Source organism: Haemorhous mexicanus, chromosome 23 (genome assembly GCF_027477595.1).
Source record: "Haemorhous mexicanus isolate bHaeMex1 chromosome 23, bHaeMex1.pri, whole genome shotgun sequence".
Lineage (NCBI taxonomy): Eukaryota > Metazoa > Chordata > Aves > Passeriformes > Fringillidae > Haemorhous > Haemorhous mexicanus.
In genome coordinates, this window is record NC_082363.1 from 883,864 (window position 1) to 904,218 (window position 20,355).

A 20,355-nucleotide genomic window follows, 5' to 3' on the forward strand; every position below is an offset into this window, starting at 1 on the left:
CACCAGGGCTGGCTGACCAGCAGCAGGACCTGAAGGATGCTCCCAGGGGCTCCATGTCCTAGAAGGAGGGGAGAGGATGGGGGTGCTGGGGTGCCAGAGGACTGAGTGTGGTGCTAGGAAATGGGAGAGGAGCAGTGTCCTTTTATTGCTCCCTGAGATTTGGGTGCATCCCTGGGTACTCAAGCACATCCCACAGGTCACAGTGTCCCTGAGCAGTGGATGGGGCATCAGCCCTAGAGAGATCCCTTCCATCACACTGTGGGGCTCAGGGATCCCCAGGAGTGCAGCAGCAAGGGGAGGATAAACTTGCTCCTCCCTCATGTGTTTTCCTCCTGCAGACATTGATTTATAAAGCCTGTTTCATGCTGAATAGGGAATTTGGGGGATGGGGCATTCACTGCACAGCACTTTTCACCTGATTTCCCATGTCAAGGCTGATGTCAGGTAATGCCTCAGTCACCCTGTAAACTAAATTTTGGAAGTCAGGTACTTTTATGAGGCTCGGGCAGCAAACACTAAATTCTGCAAAGCTGTTAGAGGCTGTCTGGGAATCTTTTGCATCCTGAGAAGATGCAGGGATGCTCTCTCTTGGCAGAGTGGGGAGGGAGCAGCGATGCAACTGGAGGATCCTTCCAGGGTCCCCACGATGCATCCATGCAGAGAGTACTGGGGGTTTGGGGTGCCAGGGAGAGGCTGAAGACACAGCCTGGCTCAAGGACACATCACAGCAGGAGCTGCAGGTGCTGGGTGTGTCTGGGCACAGGCAGTGCCAGCTCCTGTGGTGTCACTTCAGTGTCCTGTGCTGGCAGGCTCAGTGGTGCTGATGGTGCCAAGGGCACAGGGTGCTCCAGGCTCACTGATCCACAGCCTGTTCCAGCCAGGCACTGCCAGGGGCTCTGTGCCTCAGTTCCACTGGCAGCCTCTGCAGAAGAGCAGTCTCTCCTCCTGGCACAGCTTTTACCCACAGTGAGAAAAGGCAGTGAAAGAGGGACATGCTCCACTGCGGAATGGAAGGGGGACAGACAGTGGCCCTGGTCTGTCCTTCCCCACCTCAGCTCCTGCCCATAGGACACTCCTGACACTATCCTTGCTATCCTGTGTCTGTGCTATTGGGGGTGGCCCCAGTCATGGAGAGGAGCCACAGGTTCATGGCTACATCTGATGTCTCTGCTGCCTTGTCCTCAAAGCTTGTTTGGGGTGGGGGGTCCATTGCTGCACCTCCACAAAGCACTCGAGATGCATAGCAGGGAGGTTCCAGTGCAACCTGCAGGGTGTGAACCACCTGGATTTTGGCCTGCAGAGCTCTCAGCACTGGATCTGCCCTTCCTGATGCTTGTTCTGCTGTCCTGTATCCTGGCTAATGCCCTGGTCATCTCTCTGGTTTTACCTGCCAGTGTGTTGGCTGAGTTGTCTGGGTGACTGCTGTTTCTTTCACAGAGCTGTTGGGCTTTTTCTCCTCCCAGGATTTGGTGATCATTCCTGAGGGACCAGGGTGGATTCTGCAGCAGTGCTTGTAGAGCTACCATGGCCTCTCTGCAGGCAGCACTTGGTGCTTTAGGATCCTCCTGCAGGGCTCTGCTGACCACGCCACATTGCTGCAGGAGAGCAAATGGTTGTTCTGGGGCTGATGTGACCGTCAGGAAACAACTCCAGAATTGCTGTCCTAACCCCACCACCTCACAGCCCTTGCTCCTGGGTCAGACAGGGTGGGCAGCTGCCAGTGGGCAGTGGGATGCTGCCAGCCAGGGGTCTCAGGTGTGTCTGTCTCTGGGCATCTCCTGGGTACTGCAGGTCCCCGGAGCTGCCACGGCTGCTCATCCTTCCTGGTTGTGCCCTTGTGTTGGTTGGGGTGTCTGTGTTTGCTGCCTTCACACTTGAGCATCCCCATGGACTTGCCTTTCCACAGCTCTGATTGTGTTTGATTTTGGTTTATTTAAAATTTCACTTTTTTCCTTCCTTTCTGTCTCCTGGCAGTCAGTTTTTTCATTGATACATCCTTTTGCAACTGTCTGCATCTTAGAGCTGCTAATTCACTGCTGCCAACTTCCCCTGGGTTTAATTTATAGAGTATGGTTTTTTTTAACTGCAATTTTTTCCTTTTATTCCAAGCCAAGATAATTTTGAACTCAAGACGCCTTCTTTTATGATCGCAGATTTATGAGATTTTGGCAAAGCCGCCATAAGCTGTAATTACTCTTCATTGTTTTTGTTTACATTTCCCCCCTGATCAATTTTTGCTAATAATCCCTTTCAACTTGTGGAAATTGCCCTTTTTCCACCTCTGGGTGTGTTTCTTTTGATGCGTGCAAAAATCCCTTCCCACAGCCGTGGAGCCAGCTCAGGGCTGTCTGTACCTGCACGAGAGCTCCTCCTCTGCTCATGGGGAGCTTTGCTCACATCCATTGTTCTCCCAAGGGAATGAGGCTCCACAAGCCCTGGGCTCTCCAGGACTCCATCCCAGCAGCAGCCTGGACCCCGTGTGTTCTCTCCTCCAGCTCCAAGAGCTGCACAGCTGCTCCACAAGCTGCTGCCACCTTGGCCAGGCTGGCCTACAGAGCTGCAGATGCATCCCAGAGGGGACATTTCCCACTCCTGTGCCAGTTCCTGGTCCCCCAGCTCCTTGCTATGGCCCCTGGGGGTGATGGCAGAGGGGCTTCTCTCTCCTTGTGGTCCCACAGCCCATCTCCTGCCTGCTCCAGAGCTGCTTTTCCAGTGGAAGGCAGCTGCTGGATGGATGCTGGATGGATGGATGGATGGATGGATGGATGGATGGATGGATGGATGGATGGATGGATAAGAGGGAGGGAGGAGGGAGGGATGCAGCACATCCCTTGCCCAAGCAGGACCACTGGCACCCACCAGTAGAGCATCCCTCAGTTCAACCCACTGCTTTAGAGGAGGGGATAGAAGCCCTCTCCATGGCGAGGTGTTGAAGATGGGTTTTCCCGAGGAAGGAAACATTTGCCTCTGACTAAAAATTCCTGCCTGCAGCTGCTGGCTCCTCTGGTGCTTTATCTGCCATGGTGGGGTTGGAGGAGATGCAGAGTTTGCATTCCTAGCAAACCCTTGGAGATAGAAAAGGGTGGCAGTGGGAAGATGCTTTGGCCTTGGGAGGGACTGGAGGGAAGCTAAGCTTCTTGAAGGAGTTTTGGGCTTTCCTGAATCTATCCTGGAGAAAGCTTACTCCAGCCAGGAGCCTGAGCAAAAGCCCCCTGCTGCCTAGAGAATCCCTTCCATGCTGGACGAAAGGCAGCAGCTCCTCCCAAGCCATTCCTGCTTGGAACTGCCAACCAGAAGCACATTTCTGGATTGTCAGTAACAACAAGCAAAAGTAGAAATGTCAGGTAGATCCACAGAGCCAGTGTGTGTGACAGAGGGCATCCTTACTCACCCCGTGCTTGGGTCTGGGGGCGTGCACAAGGGGGCTTGGCTCTGTGTGGCACCAGCAGTGCCAGAGGGGCAGGAGTATCCACAGGCTCTGGGGTTGGGTGCCTGGGTTAATGTGGCAGAGGCCCAGAGGCGTTTGATGCTTGTTGCTTGCTGGGGAACCCTAATGCTGGGTCCCTGGTGCAGGTGTAGCCCGATGCCTGTAGCACTGCCTGTCCATGCCTGTCCCTGTCTGTCCCTGCACTGCCATCCCCTCCCCACAGCCATCCTGGGCTCTGACATGCACTTCTTGCAGGGCTAGCTGGAATGAGGGATATTTGGAGCAGCTGGATGGGCTGCAGGCATGGGCTGGCTCCAGGTGTGGGGACAGCAGTGCTGGCAGCAGCTGTGGGCATCCCTCTGCCCTGGGATGCCTGCTGCTGCTCTGCAGAGACCCGGTCACAGAGGAAGTTGCCCAGGTCAGTCTGAGAAGCTTGCCTGCACCAGGGACTCATCCTGCTCTTTAATTCTTCTTCACTGGCCCCTGCTCCTGCTTCCCCCCACTGATGGCTCTCAGTGGCCGGGCAGGGCTGTGGGGCACAGCTGTGCATCACTGCAGGGCAGTGGGGCTTTTGCTGCAGCTTTGGCTGTTTGGAGATAACATCTTTCCCTGTAAATGTTATTATCCTGTATATGTTTGGGCCAGGGAGAGAGGGGGGTCACCATCTGTGTTTTCCAATAAAAGCAAATTAAAATTGAAGCCCATTAAGGGTAGCTCAGTTGGGATTCTGAGAAGGACTCTGGAGCCTGCTGGGAGCGAATCGCTTGCAGCCTGTGCCACCAAGCAGGGTGACAAAACCTCATTTAGTATCAGCTGTGCTAGGAGGTGGCACTGGCTGTGCTCACTGTCCCCACTGTGGGTGGGGGTGGCCCCAAGGAAAAGAGGGACAGAGCTGGCCACAAAGCTATGCCCTGGGTGTGTGTGACCCCTCCTCATCCCCTCCATGCTCTTCACATCAGATGATGGGCAGGGCTCAGTGAGGAAAGGGATGATGTTGTCCAAGAGCCAAGCATGTACTCCTTACCCAGTGATGCTCTGCAGCCTCCAGGCTTCCTGCTGCATCCCAGATCTCCTGAGGCCACCTCGCCCCCTGTGCCTGGGAACACAGGACAGTGGGTCTGGGAATACAGGATGCTGTGTCTAGGATACAGGAGAGTGGCTGTGGGTATCAAAGGGGCTGGGCAGTGCTGCCCTGCACCCTGGGCATTACACCCTGTCCCAGTGGCCTGAGGGTAGGGTGGTGGGAGCAGGTTATTATGTTATACTGCAGCTCTTTGCCAGGATGCTGCAGCCAGGAGCTGCACATGGCACCTGCTCCTGCGCACCAGTGACAGTGGCTATGTGTTTGGGCCCTAGTGGTGACACCAGTGTCCATCCCCCATGAGGCTGTGCCACACTCAGCTGGACCAGAGCACTGTGTGGTGGAGGCTGATGGTTCCTTTAGTGCTGGGGCACCTTTAGAAGGAGCTTCTGGGCATGGGACTCCAACCTCCCAGAGCACCCCTGTATCCATGCCCAAGAGAGGAAGAGAGACCTGGAGGCTCTCAGGAGGAACATGGCCCTGTTCCATCCTCTTGGTAAAAGGCTTACTGGGGAATTTAGTCTCTGCTGGGCTTGGATGAGACTGGATGCAATAGTTTACCCTGGGACTCCCTCCCTCAGGGTGTCTTCCAGCCGGTGGGGTCAGTGCCACCATGGAGAGCCATCAGCAGTGACAGTAGCAGTGGCTGTTAAACGCCTTCATCTGTGTCTCCTCTGTGTGGCTCCTGCATTCCCAGCAGCAGCAGGAGGGCCTCTGCTTGCTGGCATTTGGCATCTGCATTGCCTCCTCCCAGCAGCCTTCCCTTGCCTGAACTCAGACCACCTACAAGTCCCAGCTCCTTTTAGGACAGATGCTGCCACTGGGTCCCTGGTGCTGCTGAAGCAGCTTCCCAGAGAGCTCTGGTGGGCTTTTCCTGTTTCTGCTGAGCTGTGGAGCAGCTGGTGTGGGGAAACTGGGACAGACAGGATGAATTTGCAGCCATGAGTGGGATAATGTGGCAGCCGGATAGAGAGTGTTCCTGCCTCACATCCAGCCTCACCTGCTTCTTCAGCAGGGGCTGAGAGGTCACAAAATCAGAATTCCCTTCTGGGACCTGGAGCTCTCATTTTCCTCCCAGGCAGGCAGGTGAGAGGGACAATCCTGGATGGGTCGGCTGAGTGCTTGAAAGCAGGACACGTACTGGGGTGACCTGCAGGACCCCGTGGGCTGTTGAGTTTGGCTTCTCCATGCTTTGAGCTTTCCAGCAGTGGGGCACCCTGCAGGGCAGTGCTTGCACAGCCAGGCCTTCACAGGGAGAGGAGGAGCTGGGAAGAGGGTCTGGCAGCTGCTGGATTTGGGCCGTGGCCGTGCTCAGCCCTGGCTCACCCAATGACATTGCCACAGCCCCCGTAGCCAGGTGCAACTCTGCCCCAAGCCCAGCTTTCTGTATTTTCTGGTCTAGCAAGGCTGGGAGCTAAAGACCAGTGGTTTCTTTCTGCACAGAAATATCAGCCCTGGGTTTGGTCCCCTGAGAATGGTCCAGACAAGGTGTGGGTAATCAGAGTAAGGGAGGGATTTTGTTGGGAATGGGAAAGCATAGTCCAACTCATGGCATTTCCCTCATGGAAATGCAAGGGGAGTTTCACCTGGGATTGCTGAAATGCTGTGCCAAGGGCAGGGCATTGGGACCATCCCCTTGTTTGACATCAGTCCTGATCCCTAGTGTCACAAGGAGCTGAGCACCACCCAGTAACCGGGTGAGAGTGACCCAGCAGGTTCTGCTGAGCCCCACCGGCTTCCATCCCCTGCTCCCCTGCTGGCTCTGGGACTGGCTCCTGTCTCACAGGGCTTGCAGAAGCTGTGACAGTTGTCCTAGGGAGCTGAGAAGCCAGGAAGGCTCCTGGCTCCGTCACTCCCCCAAACTGAGGACATCTTTCCCCTCCCAGTGCTGTGTGGTATCTCTGGGGTCAGCTCTCCCTGCTCCATGGACTATCAGCCTGGATCCTGCTTGGCAGGTCAGAGGCACTCTGTGCGATGAAGATGATGGACATCATCCTAATTTTTAGGTCTCTGAGTCTGGCTGGACCTACTTTTTCAGGGAAAGGCACTGAATGAATGACCAGGTATCTCAGTGCTGGGTTCCCAGCACCGGGAGCACCAGCATGACCTGCTGTGCCTGACCTCGGGGTGCCTTTTGGAGGGAGTGGGGCATCAGGGTCTGGGTCAGGGTCCATATCCCAGTTCAGTCAACCTCCTCTTTTCTCTCCCCATCAATCACTGTCCCCCTTGGAGTGTGAGTGGATCCCTGAGTGCAGTATCCCAAGGATCCTGTACCACTGCTCACAATGCAGGGAGCTGTTCCCGCGCCAGGGCTCGGCCTGGGGGGGGGGGGGGGGGGGGGGGCGGATTGGGTTTCAGCTCATTCCGCTGGCCCCCAGCCAGGCAAAGCAAAGCTCAGGGCTGCAGGGAAGGGCCACTGGCTTTGCTCGGCCCCTCTCAGCTCACGCTGGCAAAAATATCATAATCAGGCTCCAGTAAAGCACAGGAGGCAGAGAGGGGCCTTTCAACGTGGGGAAGGGTAGAGGTCTGTGCTGAGGGCTCCTGGGGTGGGGACAGCTGGGTTTCTCATTAGCCACCCCCCTGCCCTGGGATGTGAGGGCTGTGCCTGAGGCCAGGGTGGGTCCATGGTTCCAGAAGCACATGTTACTGCATGGAGGAGCTCATCCTGACCTGTGGTGTCTCCAGTGCAGATCCTGGTCTTGCTCCACTTGGCTGGGCTCTAGCACTGTGTGTCCCTCCAGCCTGGAGCTGATGCGGTGTTTTAGGTCGGCTTCCAGGTCACATGGGACATGATGACAAGGAATGATCTCCCACTGTCTCTGCCTTAGGATGACTTTGCCCCCAGCCCATCAGAGTGGGCTGGAAGCTTCTTGTCTGCTTTGCACATCCAGCACTGGCCACAGCTGATGTGGTCGTGGTTCACGAGAAGCTTGCTCCCTGTGTTGATAATGTTGGACCAGGATTACGATCTTGGCAAGTGTCCTACCCTGAGAGAGGAGCTTTCGTGAGGAGTGAAAGGGGAAGGGAAAAAGTTGTGGGTGGAAAAATGAGGGTGGAGGCTCCAGCTATCTGTGGGGCTATTTATTTGTCCAGCTGTTTCTTTATCTGGATGAGCTTGGAGCCTGTGAATGTGAAGCATTTGCCAGGACTTCTGAGAAACTCAGGTCCAGATACTCCAAATTGGTCTGAATTGGCAAAACTCCATGCAAGTTATTTTTCCGGATGGAGGGAAGTGTGTCTGCAACATGCACAGCTCCTCTGTTAAACCCTTCCACCTCCAGCTTCTGCCCCTGTCCCTTGGTCCTGCCACCCTCCATCCCCACTCCTGGCCAGCCCATCCTGTTGCCACCAGGACCCAGCATGATCCCAGACTTGTCCTCCCCTCCCAGTTCTATCCACCAGTCTCATTCCTGATGTGGCCAGATGGGAAAAGCTGGTGCAGCTAAGAAGCCCACACTGATCTCACTTGTGGCTGAGCAGCAAGAAGACCATGTGGAAGCACAGGAGCCCCCACCCAGCATTGTCATAGCAGATCCTCTGCACAACTCTGTCTTAGCACGGCTTTGAGCATCTGGAAGTGATGGGGTGGGGGTGATGATGTGACTGGAGATGCCAAGTGTCCCTCCAGAGGCACGGTGTGCCCTCAGAGCAGGCAGCAGTGCTGGGGACAGCCCCAGTGCTGGGGGAAGCTGCTCAGAGAAAACATCTCCAAAGTGAGAAGCACAGGCACTGGCCCCAGGTGTCCCGTGGGGAGAGCACGGTTCCCAGTGGGAAGCGGCCAGAGCTATGTCTGCTGGTGTGGAGCAGCTGCAGATTTATTTACAATGCTGTGGGCAGCATGTGAAGCTGCAGATAAACACACGGGAGGGGAGAACAGAAGCAACAACATTGAGGAGATGCTCCTGGGGCAGGAGTGCTGCACTGAGCTGCAGCTATTGCAGCCACCAAAGGTGGGCCAGGGGCCAAGCTCCCACCCCTGCCACTCCCACATGGCTTTGCTCCATGGCCTGGGTGCCACGGGGATCTTCATGAGGCTGCCAAGGCATCAGCCTCTCACCCTGTTATCTGGTGCTGCCAAACCAGCAGGATGGCACCATGAAAGTGGCTGTGACAGTGAATGAAGTTGCCAAGGTGGTGGTCAAGGCATTAACAGTCAGGCTTGGGGTTGCCCATCGTGGAATTGGTCTGTGTTTTTTGTCCCCAGCACAGGAGCTGGTCCTGTTTATGTGGCCATGTGCTTGTATGAGCTTGGGGCAGCCCCAGGTAGGACCAGGGAAGCTGCTGGGGGCAATATGGCTGTGACAGCCCACCAAGGTCACCGTGGGCACAGAAGTGGCAGGGGCAGGGCAGCCCAGTGGAAACTGCAGGTGAAGGAGCTGCCTCAGTAGGATGATGGGTTCCCATGCCTTGGGGCTTATTACACTTTGTGTGGAGCTCACAGCTGTGGCAGAACTTTGTCCAAATGATGTCCCTGGGCCTGGAGTCACCTGTCACTCAGAAGTGTCCATGAGCATCTGGAACAGGTTGCCCAGAGAGGTTGCCCAGACTCCCCATCCCTGGCAGTGTCCAAGGCCAGGTTGGACAGGGCTTGGAGCAACCTGGGTTAGTGGCAGGTGTCCCTGCCCATGCCAGGGGGTGGAATGAGATGAGCTTTAAGTTCCCATTCAAACCGAACTCCTCTGGGATTCCATGATTCATCCAAGATCCTCACAGAGCTGATGTCATTGCAAAGCCTCTCTTGGTGATTTTTGAGCAGTCTTGGGATTTCAGAGAGGTCCCACCTGACTGGAAGTCCGCAAACACTGTCCTAACTTTCAAGAAGGGCAAGAAGGAGGACCCTAGAAACTAAAGGCCTGTCAGTTTCACTTCATTGCTGGTAAAATCAATGGAGAGCATAATTCTGAGAAGTATTGAGAAATACCTGGGGGACAACGTAGTCATTGATCACAGCCAGCATGGCTTCATGAGGGTAAGTCCTGCTTATCAAAGCTGATTTCTTTCTATGACAGGGTAAACCCACGTGGTTGATCAAGGGAAGGCAGGAGGTGGAATCTTTTTTGATTTCAGCAGAGCTTTTGATATTGTCTCTCACAGGATCCTTCTGGACAGCCTGTCCAGCCCCCAGCTGGACAAACACATCACGTGATGGGTGAGAAACTGGGTCACAGGTCAGGCACAGTGGATGTGACAGTGACTGGGGTGACATCAGACTGGTGACCTGTCACTGCAGGGCTTTGTCATTGCCCTTTGTTCTTCAGCATCCAATAACTTGGAGATAGGACTGGAAGGAATATGAGGCAAGTTCACAGAAGATACAAAACTGGGAAGAGCTGTTGCCTCCCTCAAAGGCAGGGAGGTGCTGCAGAGAGACCTCTACAAAATAGAGGACTGGGCCATCACCAATCATGTGAAGCTCAACAAGAGAATGTGCCAGATTCTTTACTGGGGATGGGGCAACCCTGGATGTGTGGGTGGACTAGGCAACAAGAGGCTGGAGAACAGCTGCAGGAAGAGACCTGGCGTCCTGGTCAATGGCCAGCTAGATCTGAGTCAGCAGTGCCCTGGCAGCCAGGAGGGCCACCCGTGTCCTGGGGGACATCAGGGAGAGCATCACCAGCCAGGCAAGGTGAGGCTGCCCCGCTGTGCTCTGCAGTGGGACAGCCCCACCTCGAGTCCTGGAGCAGATTTGGGTACCACAATATTAAAAAGACATTAAGCCATTAGCATCCAATCCAAAAGAGACCCTGAGGATGGGGAAGGGTCTGGAGGGAAAGCCGTATGAGGAGATACTGAGGGCACTTTGTCTGTTCAGCCTGGAGGAGACAGGAAGAGACCTTGTTATGCTCTTCAACATCCTCCTGAAGGGCAGGAGAGAAGCAGGTACCAATCTCTTCACTCTGATGAGCAGTGACAGGGCTTGAGGAAATGTCTGGAGCTAAGTCAGAGGAGGTTTAGGTTGGATATTAGGAGAAGGTTTTTCAGGCAGAGGTTGGTTGGGCACTGAACAGGCTCCCCAGGGCAGCAGTCACAAGCCTGAGTTCAAGGAGCGTTTTGACAACACTCTGAGGCACAGTCTGGGGGTGTGGGGGTTCCCTGTACAAGGCCAGGAGTTGGATTCCATGATCCTTGTGGGTCACTTCCAGCTCAGTCTATTCTATGATTCTATAATTCTAGGTTGGACAGGGCCTGGAGCAACCTGGGACAGTGGAAGGTGCCCCTGCCCATGGAGCTGGATGAGCTTTAAGGTCCCTCCCAAACCAAACCATTCTGTGGTTTTATGGTTCTGATTCACATCCCCTTGTGCTAACCCTGCAGGGTCACCGTGCTTCATGGGGACCAGTTATTCCCAATTTTCTATAACTCAGGTGCTCTCTGTCCAGTGTAACCCCATCTCCAAAAGCATTTCAGCCTGGGCAGCAGCTTGGTGCAAAAACTGCCCCAACAGGGGCACATTCGGTTGTTACAGCTGTGTGTGATGGGGACCACAGCCCTGGGACCCCCTGCACAATGAAGGGTGATAAACAGGAGCCTCAAACAGGAACCTGGCGTAGGGAGGAAGAAGGAAGCTGAGCTAATTTAGCTGTCTTGGAGATGGATCATTTGCCACCCGTGAGCACCACAAGAGAGAAAGGTTTTGGACTGCAGAGTCTTTGTAGAAGGAAAAGGAAATCCAATAGCTGGCAGCTAAATGGTGTAAATCCAGACTAAAATTAATGGAATATCTGGTGTTTTTTATGGGAAGATAATTTGCCATTGGAAAAACTTGCCTAAAACCTGCGAATCTCTTCTCCTCCTTCTCTCTGGGCCAGCCAGAATGGATGCAGAGCTCCAAGGGGATCCTTCAGCAGAGGATAAGGGGGTGGGAGCAGTGGTGTACTGAGCACAACATTTCCACTGCACCGAGTTTTCATTAAATAAAAGGCTTTTAAAAATGCAAAATGCTTCAAAAGATGAACTTTATTTGGGGAATTATTTGTAATGACTTAGAATATATCTCGTTTTCCATTTTAGTCACTGCTATTAATGTACTTACTATGCACCACTGTCATTGATAGTTAAGACAAAGTAACAAATTCAGGGGGTTTTTAAAGTTTCTTGCTAGCACTGTGTAAAAAATGTTGTTTTCCTTTCAGATCAAACACCACTGGTGTTTTAATGAAAAAGCAAGATCCTCTGATAAAGTAAACACTATTATTGGTCCATGTAAACAAATAGTTTAAAAAGAAATTTTGTAAATCTGACCCACAACATTTCAGGATTAGCTGCTTTCCAGAACTCTTCCTAGTGGGAAAAATTGAAAAGAACTACTTTTTGCTTTTTACTATTGGAATAAAACCAAATTTTGAAATCCTGGTTTCCTGTGAACTGGAAACCGCTGGCTGGAACCAGGAGTAACGAACAAGCCACAGTCTGAGCAGGATTTACTGCCAGGAGTAGGTGCCGGGAGCACAGTGCTGCCGAGGCACTTTTTGGGGTGCAGTGGGGAACTGGAGGTCACATGCATGGAGCAGTTGTCATCTCTGCATCCAGGCCTGGCTCTTCAGTGATGGATCTGCTCAAGGCTGAGCTTTTTTCCTTTGTTTTTGTTCAACTGAGTGAAAGTGGAGAAGGTGGAGATGCTCTTGGGGGGCTTGTGGCAGCATACTTGTTTTTCTGGTGGGGAGAAGGACAGCAGAAGGACATGGCTGCACCCAGTAACTCTGCATTCCCATTCTGGGACTACCCTTGGCAGTGTCCAAGGCCAGGTTGGATGGGGCTTGTAGCAACCTGGGATAGTGGAAAGTCCCTGCCTATGGCAGGAGGGTGGGACTGGATGGTCTTGAAGGTCCCTCCCAACCCCAACTATTCTGGGACTCTAAGTGTGTATGGGATGCACACTTCCCAGCATCCCTGCAAGTGCAGTTGGCATCCCCAGGGCGTGTGCTGAAATCAAGGGCAGATTCCCATTGTCCCTGCAGAGCAGAGGGACAGAATTTCCCCTCTGGGCATGACCATGGTCTCAGCACAGAATCACTGGCCATGTGCTGTCCTGTGCAGTGTGTCCCACCACACTCCCCTCATGTTCAGCCTCGGTGTTTTGAGGCCTTTGGGCAGAATTTCTAAACTCCATTTCCTAAACTCAGGAATATTGTGCTGTTTTCTCAAACTGTCAGCCTTGGGTGTGGTGCAGAAAAATCCCTGTATTGCCATGAGCATGTGGCTGCAGTCCTAGAGGAACAGAGGGTTACCCAGACTCTGGAAGCCGCTCATGGAAGTGTCCAAAAAAGACTTTGGAGCACTCCCTTTGAAGTGTTAAAGAAGTGAATAGATGTGGTGCTTAGAGACATGGTTTAGTGCAGAACATGGCAGTGCTGCAGTAGTGGTTGGACTCGATGTTTGACGGCTTTTTGAACCATGATTCCAAGTGTCTGTCCCATTTATTTCTGATGGGGCTGGCTGGCACGTTCACCTGCTCCTGTTGGCCCAGATATTGGGATGCCATAACGTGAGCAGCCCTCAGTGCCATCAGTGGAGATAAACCAACCTACAGCTATTTGGGATGAAAAGAGCTCCAGTGTTGGAAGCATCATGAGCTGCAGTAAGGGTGAGGAGGCTTTGCTGTTGCCTGGCTTAGGAGCTCTTGTCTGTGCTGGTTGGTGGTAGCATCACCTGACCTATTTCAACCCAAATCATCTGGAAAACAAGCTTTAACAGTGGTTTAATTTTTTAGTACTTTTAAGTCCTAAAAGTGCTGTTCCTCCCCACATCCTGCTGCATCTCAGAGGATTCTCCCTATTGTGCAAAGTGCTGAGAAAAAAAAAAAAAATCCTGCTTTTGGCAGAGGAAACTAGAAGGTGATGGAGGATTCCTGCTCAGGCTGCTCCTCATATGCAGGGGTAGAACTGGACTGGGTGTACCTGAATTTAGGATTGAGAGGAGAAAAATCCAGCTTGGGTGATCGATGGAAGAGTCCCCATTCAATGCAGGAGACATTGCCTGTGCTGGGCACCTTGAGGTCCCACCTCAAATCCTAGGGTCAGCTTTGGGCCCCTAATGAAAATTAAGACATTGAGGGGCTGGAGCATTTCTATAGAAGGGAATGGAGCTGGGAAAGGGTCTGGAGCACCAGGAGTAGCTGAGGGAGCTGGGGGGACTCATCCTGGAGAAAAGGAGGTTCAAGGGGGACCCTGTGGCCCTGCACAACTCCTGACAGGAGGGAGCAGCCAGGTGGGGGTTGGGCTCTGCTCTCAAGGAGCAAGAGACAGAACAAGAGGAAACAGCCTCAAGCTGTGCCAGGGGAGGTTTAGACTGGATATTAGAGAAAGTTCCTTCATGGGAATGATGGTCAGGCGTTGGCCCAGGGCGGTGGTGAAATCACCGTCCCTGGAGATGTTAAAAAAATGGGTGGATGTGGCACTTGTGAACAAGTGGTCCACAAGTGGTTTAATGATGCTTTAATGATGAACACATGGTTTAATGAGGAACATTGTTTTGATGCTGGGCTCGTGGTTGCACTTGATGATCTTGGAGGTCAGTTCCAACCTTAACATTTTTTAATTCCATGATTCTGCATGGGGGCTACGGAGCAGTGGGCAGCGGGTGGGGAGCAGTTGGGTGGAGGGACCAGTACCTGGGTCCCTCAGCTGAGATGTGGCCAAAAGGCTCCATGTGGGATGGGCTCCAGCCCCACAGCCTTGGGCTAGCTCCTCTCTACCTTTTTCCATGTCTCCATCTTCAGTCCTTTCTTCAGCATCCAGTGACTCCTTGTTTCCCCTTCCTTCCACAGAGACACTGATGGACTCCACCACGGCGACAGCAGAGCTGGGCTGGACGGTGCATCCTCCCTCAGGGGTAAGGGACCCTGACAGGGACCTGGAGCTGCTCTGGGGTCTCTTCTGCATGTGAATGTGGCAGGCTTGGCCCAGGAAAAGTCAGGCACTGATGCAAAGTGCCTTGGCCATGTGGGAAGAGCACAATTGAGGTTTCCAGTAGTTTTCTGGGAGATGATACTCCAAAAAATACCCTGGTGTTGGTGGGATGTAGTTCCCACCCCACAAAGTAACACAGTGTGGTGCTAGAGGAAGCACAGTCTCCATAGAGCTGGCATGCAGCCATCTAAAAATTAAGAGAGGAAGAACCAATATGCCAAGGCCACCATCATTTGTCCCCAGTGTCTCAGTTGTTATTCCATTGCCTGTCACTTGTAGCAAGATGAGGGCATTAGGCTCAGGTCCTGAAAGGACTGGCATCTCACAGAGAGATGTTTGCTGGCTCAGCAGAATTACCTGTCTTCTTTACCAGGGCCAGGTGTACCCTGAAACACATTCAAAGACCACCCTGAAGAACCTCCTTTAAAGAAGAGCTTGGGTGAGGCAGTGCATCAGGTTCATACCCCAGAGGGAGCTGGGCACTGCCCAGGTTCCCAGGGAATGGTCCCAGCCCCAAGGCTGCCAGAGCTCCAGGGGCATTTGGGCAACACTCCAGGGATGCACAGGATGGGATTGTTGGGGTGTCCTGGGCAGGGTCAGGAGTTTGACTCAATGATCCCTGTGGGTCCTTTCCAACTCAGAACATTCTGTGACTCTGTAATTTCTGCACCCTTCCACTCATGAGAGAAAACCAGAATGGAGCCACCTCTGTGTCCCACGTGGGGCATCAAGGTGCTTCAGAGCATGCTGTCCACCTCTGGCTGCAGTAACCAGCAGCAGCCACAGTGTCCAACCCACCCAGACCTGCTCCCTTGCACTTGGGCGGCCCAATCCAGCCTGGCCAAAGCCTGGAGATGCTTCCCACGCCCGTGCATGGCAGTGATGGCTCAGGCTCTGTCCTGCCTTCCATCCACCCTCTGCAGGGACTGGATGAAGATGTTTCTGTGGCACTCACCCCCAGGCTGACAGCATGCCCCCAGTCTGAGCCGACTCGGCAGAAGAAAAGAAAGAGCCCAGAAAAGCCTTGTCTGGGGAGATTAAACCGAGCTATGCAGCATGGCCACGGTGCTGCGCCAGGCACAGGCACTGCCCATCACCATGAGAAAGGGCAGAGCTGCCCCGGCCCCGCCAGTGCCCGCCGAGGGGGATGATGGGCACACAATGCAGAGGAGAAGAGGTCAAGTCTTTTTCTCTTGTGGCCCAGCCTTTCTTGTTTGCGGTGTTTCCATATGTGAAGCACGCCCTGCTCCCGCTCCCCAGCCCGGCCGTAATGAGGCCGGGGCCTGCTGGAAGCCTCTCCCCGGGTTATTGTGCTGCTGCCTTCCTTTGAGCTCCCGGCATGTTAATTAGAGAGCCAAGAGAAAGGGAGAGGCTTCTAATTAAGTGTCGAGGAAGCGCAGGGGCTGGTGCGTGGGGGTGACTTTCTCTCCCATCTGGAAAAAGGGAAGTCTGGAGCCAGCCACTCGCTGTGGCAGGGATGTGGGAGAATGCTGGGGATCCCGAGCCTGGCTCCCAGAGTGCTCCCAGGTCCCCCATCAGGGTGGAGATGCCCATCTGGATAGTGGGATTACCTCCTGAATGCACCTCTGGGGGGTGCATCATGACCTGCTCTGTGCTCATCATGGGTGACAATTCTGCGGTGCCTTCGTGGCCTCATGTCCACGGGCAGGACAAAGCAGTGCATCCCACTCAGAGGTGGCTGGCCAGGTTGGATGCAGCCAGCATCACCTGGAAGACAGAAGCTGCTGTGTGCTCCTTTTTGGGGATTATTACAGACCCCAAAGCCCAAACAGTTGCTTTATGTCTGGCTCTGAAGCTCTTGTGCCATTCATATAGGTCCCCAAGCCCTGCCTCCAGCATCCCCTGTTCATCCCAAGCTCTGGAGACCCTCATTCCACCATGTGCTGCTCCTGCCTGACCGAGGCTGAGCTCTCAGGGCTCATGTTCTTACCCTCCCTGGGGGCTGGGCAGGTGTGGGTGGAGATGTCCCTTGGTCTTGGTAGCTGCCAAGGTGAGTGTCTGGAGTGGTCCAGGTGCGGGAGAGCCACATCAGAGGTGGGGCAAGAGAAGGAATTGCTTCCACATGCCTTGTCCTTGATTCCCTCACTCCCCTCCCAACCAGTGCCCTGAAAAGCAGGGAGATCCTGCAATTTTCCACTAACACACCAAATTTGTTTCTGGAAAACAAAGCAGATGCTGTGGCTGTGTTTTTTAAGGATGCTCTTCTTGTCCCCCAGCCCTGGCAGCAGATTTACAGCTACTGCCAAACTGAAGTGGTTGGAGCTGTTGGGGATCTTCCCTGACAGCCTTCTATTGGGCTGTGAGCCTTGATGTGCTAGGAGCAATCTGTCTCCTATCTCCTGAGCCTCTTTCTCCAGTCCTGGGTGCCCTTATGAGGACATTTACAACTTGAGAGGCTGGGGGTGCTCTGCTCCTGCAGGATTTTCCCTGGATTTGGTCCTGGCACTGGTGCTGGATCTGAGCTGTGCTGCTGCCCTGCCCGGGGTGTTGTGATCCTGCATCCAGGGCAGGGTTGTGCTTGGGGTGTAACATCCATTGGGAAACAGCTCAGCTTTCACTTGAGCAGTTTTCTGAACAAATTCAGAAGGAGTAGTTCCAGCTGGCTGGGACTGTGTCACACTCCAGCAGGATTCTGGTCCCTGTTGCCAGCATCACACAGGTGCCCTGGGTGGGGATGGGACTGCAGGGAGATGCTCTGCACTCTGGCAGGGGCTGGGCACGAGGAGATGCTCTGTGAGCTGAGGGTTCTCCTCCCACAAAGACCCTTCCCTGTTGGTGCTTCCTGCAGAAGAGCAGTGGCCAGTTACAGGCTGCAGCTCATGCCCTGCATCCCCCTCTCTGAGGTGTCCCCATCCTACACAGAATGGAGACAATAAGCACTGGAGGCTTTGGGGAAAAAACAGCCTGGGAAATGGGCAGAGAGCTGGAGAAAGCCAGATGATGTCACAGCGGCCCTGAGCTCTGTGGGGACCCAAGGGGACAGCTAGAACTGTGTCAAGGGGGTTTAGATGGATGCTAGGAAAAGGTTCTTCCCTCAGAGGGTGCTGGCTTCTGCCCAGGCTCCCCAGGGAATGGTCACAGCCCCAAAGCTGCCAGAGCTCCAGGAGTGTTTGGACACCACTCTCAAGCATAGGATGGGATTGTTTGGGTGACTGTACAGGGCCACGAGGTTAACTTGATGATCCTTGTGGGTCCCTTCCAGCTCAGGATGTTCTCCTCTGTAACTCTACGAAGCTTCCTCCAGAGCTGGCAGAGTCAATCAGCTGGGGAGAGCTGGGCAGAGCGTCCCATGGGGAAATCTGTCTTGCTGAGGATGTTGCTGTTATGGCACAGCTCACAGGCATCTCTGCATCCCATAGATCCAGTTCAGGACAGCTGGGGTTGGGACCTGAGTGCACCTGCTGGAGGAGCCCCAAAGCATTTGACCATCAAAGCAGCAGGGATGAGGGCTCCATTGGGACTGACCCAGCACCTCTCTTTTTGGGAACATAGCAGGATTGGCCATGGTCCCATCCTGCCCCTGGGAAGAAGTACTGGCCGCAGCCAGGCAGGAGATTTTATGGCTTATGAGGAAGCAGGTCCTGTTGCCATGTCTGTAACCATAGTGGCCCTGGTGGGAAAAGGCACTGTATTCCTTTGCCAGAGGCACAGCAGTGCAGCACAGCCATGGAAACGGTCCCTACTAAAACCAATTCTGCAGAGCAGTGGCCTTGCTGTCCCTCTAGGAGCAGAGAGGCTTGACCCTGAATCCAGGGATGGAGCATGGTGCTAGTGGCAGCAAGGTGGCCCTGAGGGGCCTTGTCTGCACAGCATGGAGCCTGCCTGGGGCATGGTGTGAGCAAACTTTGCCCAGGCAGGTACAGGGCACCTGCAGGGGGGTGCTGGGAGGAGGTGCTGGGCACTCTGGGACAGCCTGTGGGATGGGGTGGGCACAGAGAGGGGCAGCTGGGGCTGGCAGAGCCTATGTGGCACATTGTGGGGATGGGAAGAGGTGAGGAGGGTGGGGAGCGCCTGTTCAGAGCAGCCCCCTGACTGTGTGTGTGTCCTGCCCGCAGTGGGAAGAGGTGAGTGGGTACGATGAGAACATGAACACCATCCGCACCTACCAGGTGTGCAACGTCTTTGAGTCCAGCCAGAACAACTGGCTCCGCACCAAGTACATCCGCAGGCGAGGAGCACACCGCATCCACGTGGAGATGAAATTCTCTGTCCGGGACTGCAGCAGCATCCCAAATGTCCCAGGCTCCTGTAAGGAGACTTTTAACCTGTACTATTTCGAGTCAGACTTGGACTCGGCCACCAAGACTTTTCCTAACTGGATGGAGAATCCTTGGATGAAGGTGGACACGATTGCTGCTGACGAGAGCTTCTCACAGGTGGACTTAGGTGGACGGGTGATGAAGATCAACACTGAGGTGCGCAGTTTTGGGCCCGTCTCCAAGAATGGTTTCTATCTGGCCTTCCAGGACTATGGGGGCTGCATGTCCCTGATTGCCGTCCGTGTCTTCTACCGCAAATGTCCCCGTGTGATCCAGAACGGGGCCGTCTTCCAAGAAACCCTGTCAGGAGCAGAGAGCACCTCGCTGGTGGCAGCCAGGGGCACGTGCATTGCCAATGCTGAGGAGGTGGACGTGCCCATCAAGCTGTACTGCAACGGTGATGGCGAGTGGCTGGTGCCCATTGGCCGCTGCATGTGCCGGGCTGGCTACGAGTCCGTGGAGAATGGGACCATCTGCAGAGGTAACCACAGGCTCTCCTCTGCTGGGGGGCACTTGGGATTTGCATCTGGGATCTGCATGAACCGTCTGGGAGGGACCTCCATGGGCCGGGGTGGCAGAGGGGTATGTGTGGAGGCTGATCCCTTCCCCATCTGCTCACTTCCCGCCCCAGGCTCATCCGTCCATTGCAGAGATTGTGCACGACCTCCGAGTCCCCAGAGCCACTGGGTTCAGGGCTGGCACCTGTTGCTGGTGCCATCCATGCTCTCCAGGTTTTGGAGGCACACACGTGTGATGTATGTCACCCACCTGCAGTTGCCTCCCAGAATATTGGGGCTGTTATGCTGTTGGTTTTGCTGCGTGCTTTGGTATGGGCTGAATTTCTTCTTGGATGAGAGGAGTGGGAATGAAGGGTCTCAAAAGGGTGCAGTGGGAGGGAGCAAGTTGTCTACAGTGTTTTCCTGGTGAGGTGCAAATGGCCATGGGCAGGTCATGGCCTGTTCAGAGCTACCTGGCCCCTGTGCTCCTCAACAGCCAGACGTTTCCCACCCTATAAATGTTCTGCCTCGGTAGATGTTCTCCTCCCCCACAGATGTTCCTGCCCTGAGCTGATGTCTGTGCCCCTGTCGGTCATACATGGGCTCAGGAACGTTGAGAAAGGAGCTCCTGGGGTTGCTGGGAGGGAGGTGGGGACCCCAGAGCTGTGTGATGGGCACCTGCAGGTGTGCCATGCACTGAGCAAACCACAGTTTGGCAAACCGGATCCTCTTTTCCCCTGTCCTGGCTGAACATCCAAATCCCTCTGCAATTCCGATAGCGTTGGCACACTCCAAGCAGAGCCAGGGCTTCTGAAATCCACTATAGACGTTGGTGTCCTCTGCAGAGCCAAGGGAGGAGCTGTGTCTCCTCTCTTCTGGCTGTGAAGGGTTGGCCAGGTAGAACCAAAACATGGGGAAGGTGCTGGTAGTGGGAGACAGACACACTGGAGAGGGGAATGGACAATCTGATTGTCCTCAGTAGGGATTGCAGGCTGTATGGCCCCGTTGGAGAGGGCTCCATGTCTTCTGCTAGTGGCTGGGCTGCTCATGCACCAAAATTCAGGTCCTGGTGTGCAGTGGGGATCATTTAATATCCATTATTTCAGCTACTCCACGCTTAGCCGCTGAACGTCTTTTCCCACCGAGCTCGGGCAGATCATGT

At 54.3% G+C, this 20,355-nt stretch overlaps 1 protein-coding gene across 4 annotated transcripts in view; it reads left to right on the forward strand.

The window, feature by feature from the left end:
* Positions 1-20,355, forward strand: part of EPHB2 (EPH receptor B2) — a 138,317-nt gene that overhangs the window by 24,448 nt on the left and 93,514 nt on the right. For all 4 annotated transcript variants that reach the window (XM_059866544.1, XM_059866545.1, XM_059866547.1 and 1 more), the window contains exons 2-3: positions 14,275-14,339; positions 18,493-19,177. In XM_059866544.1, coding sequence (XP_059722527.1) covers positions 14,275-14,339; positions 18,493-19,177 — 750 coding nt within the window. The remainder of the gene's footprint in view (positions 1-14,274; positions 14,340-18,492; positions 19,178-20,355) is intronic.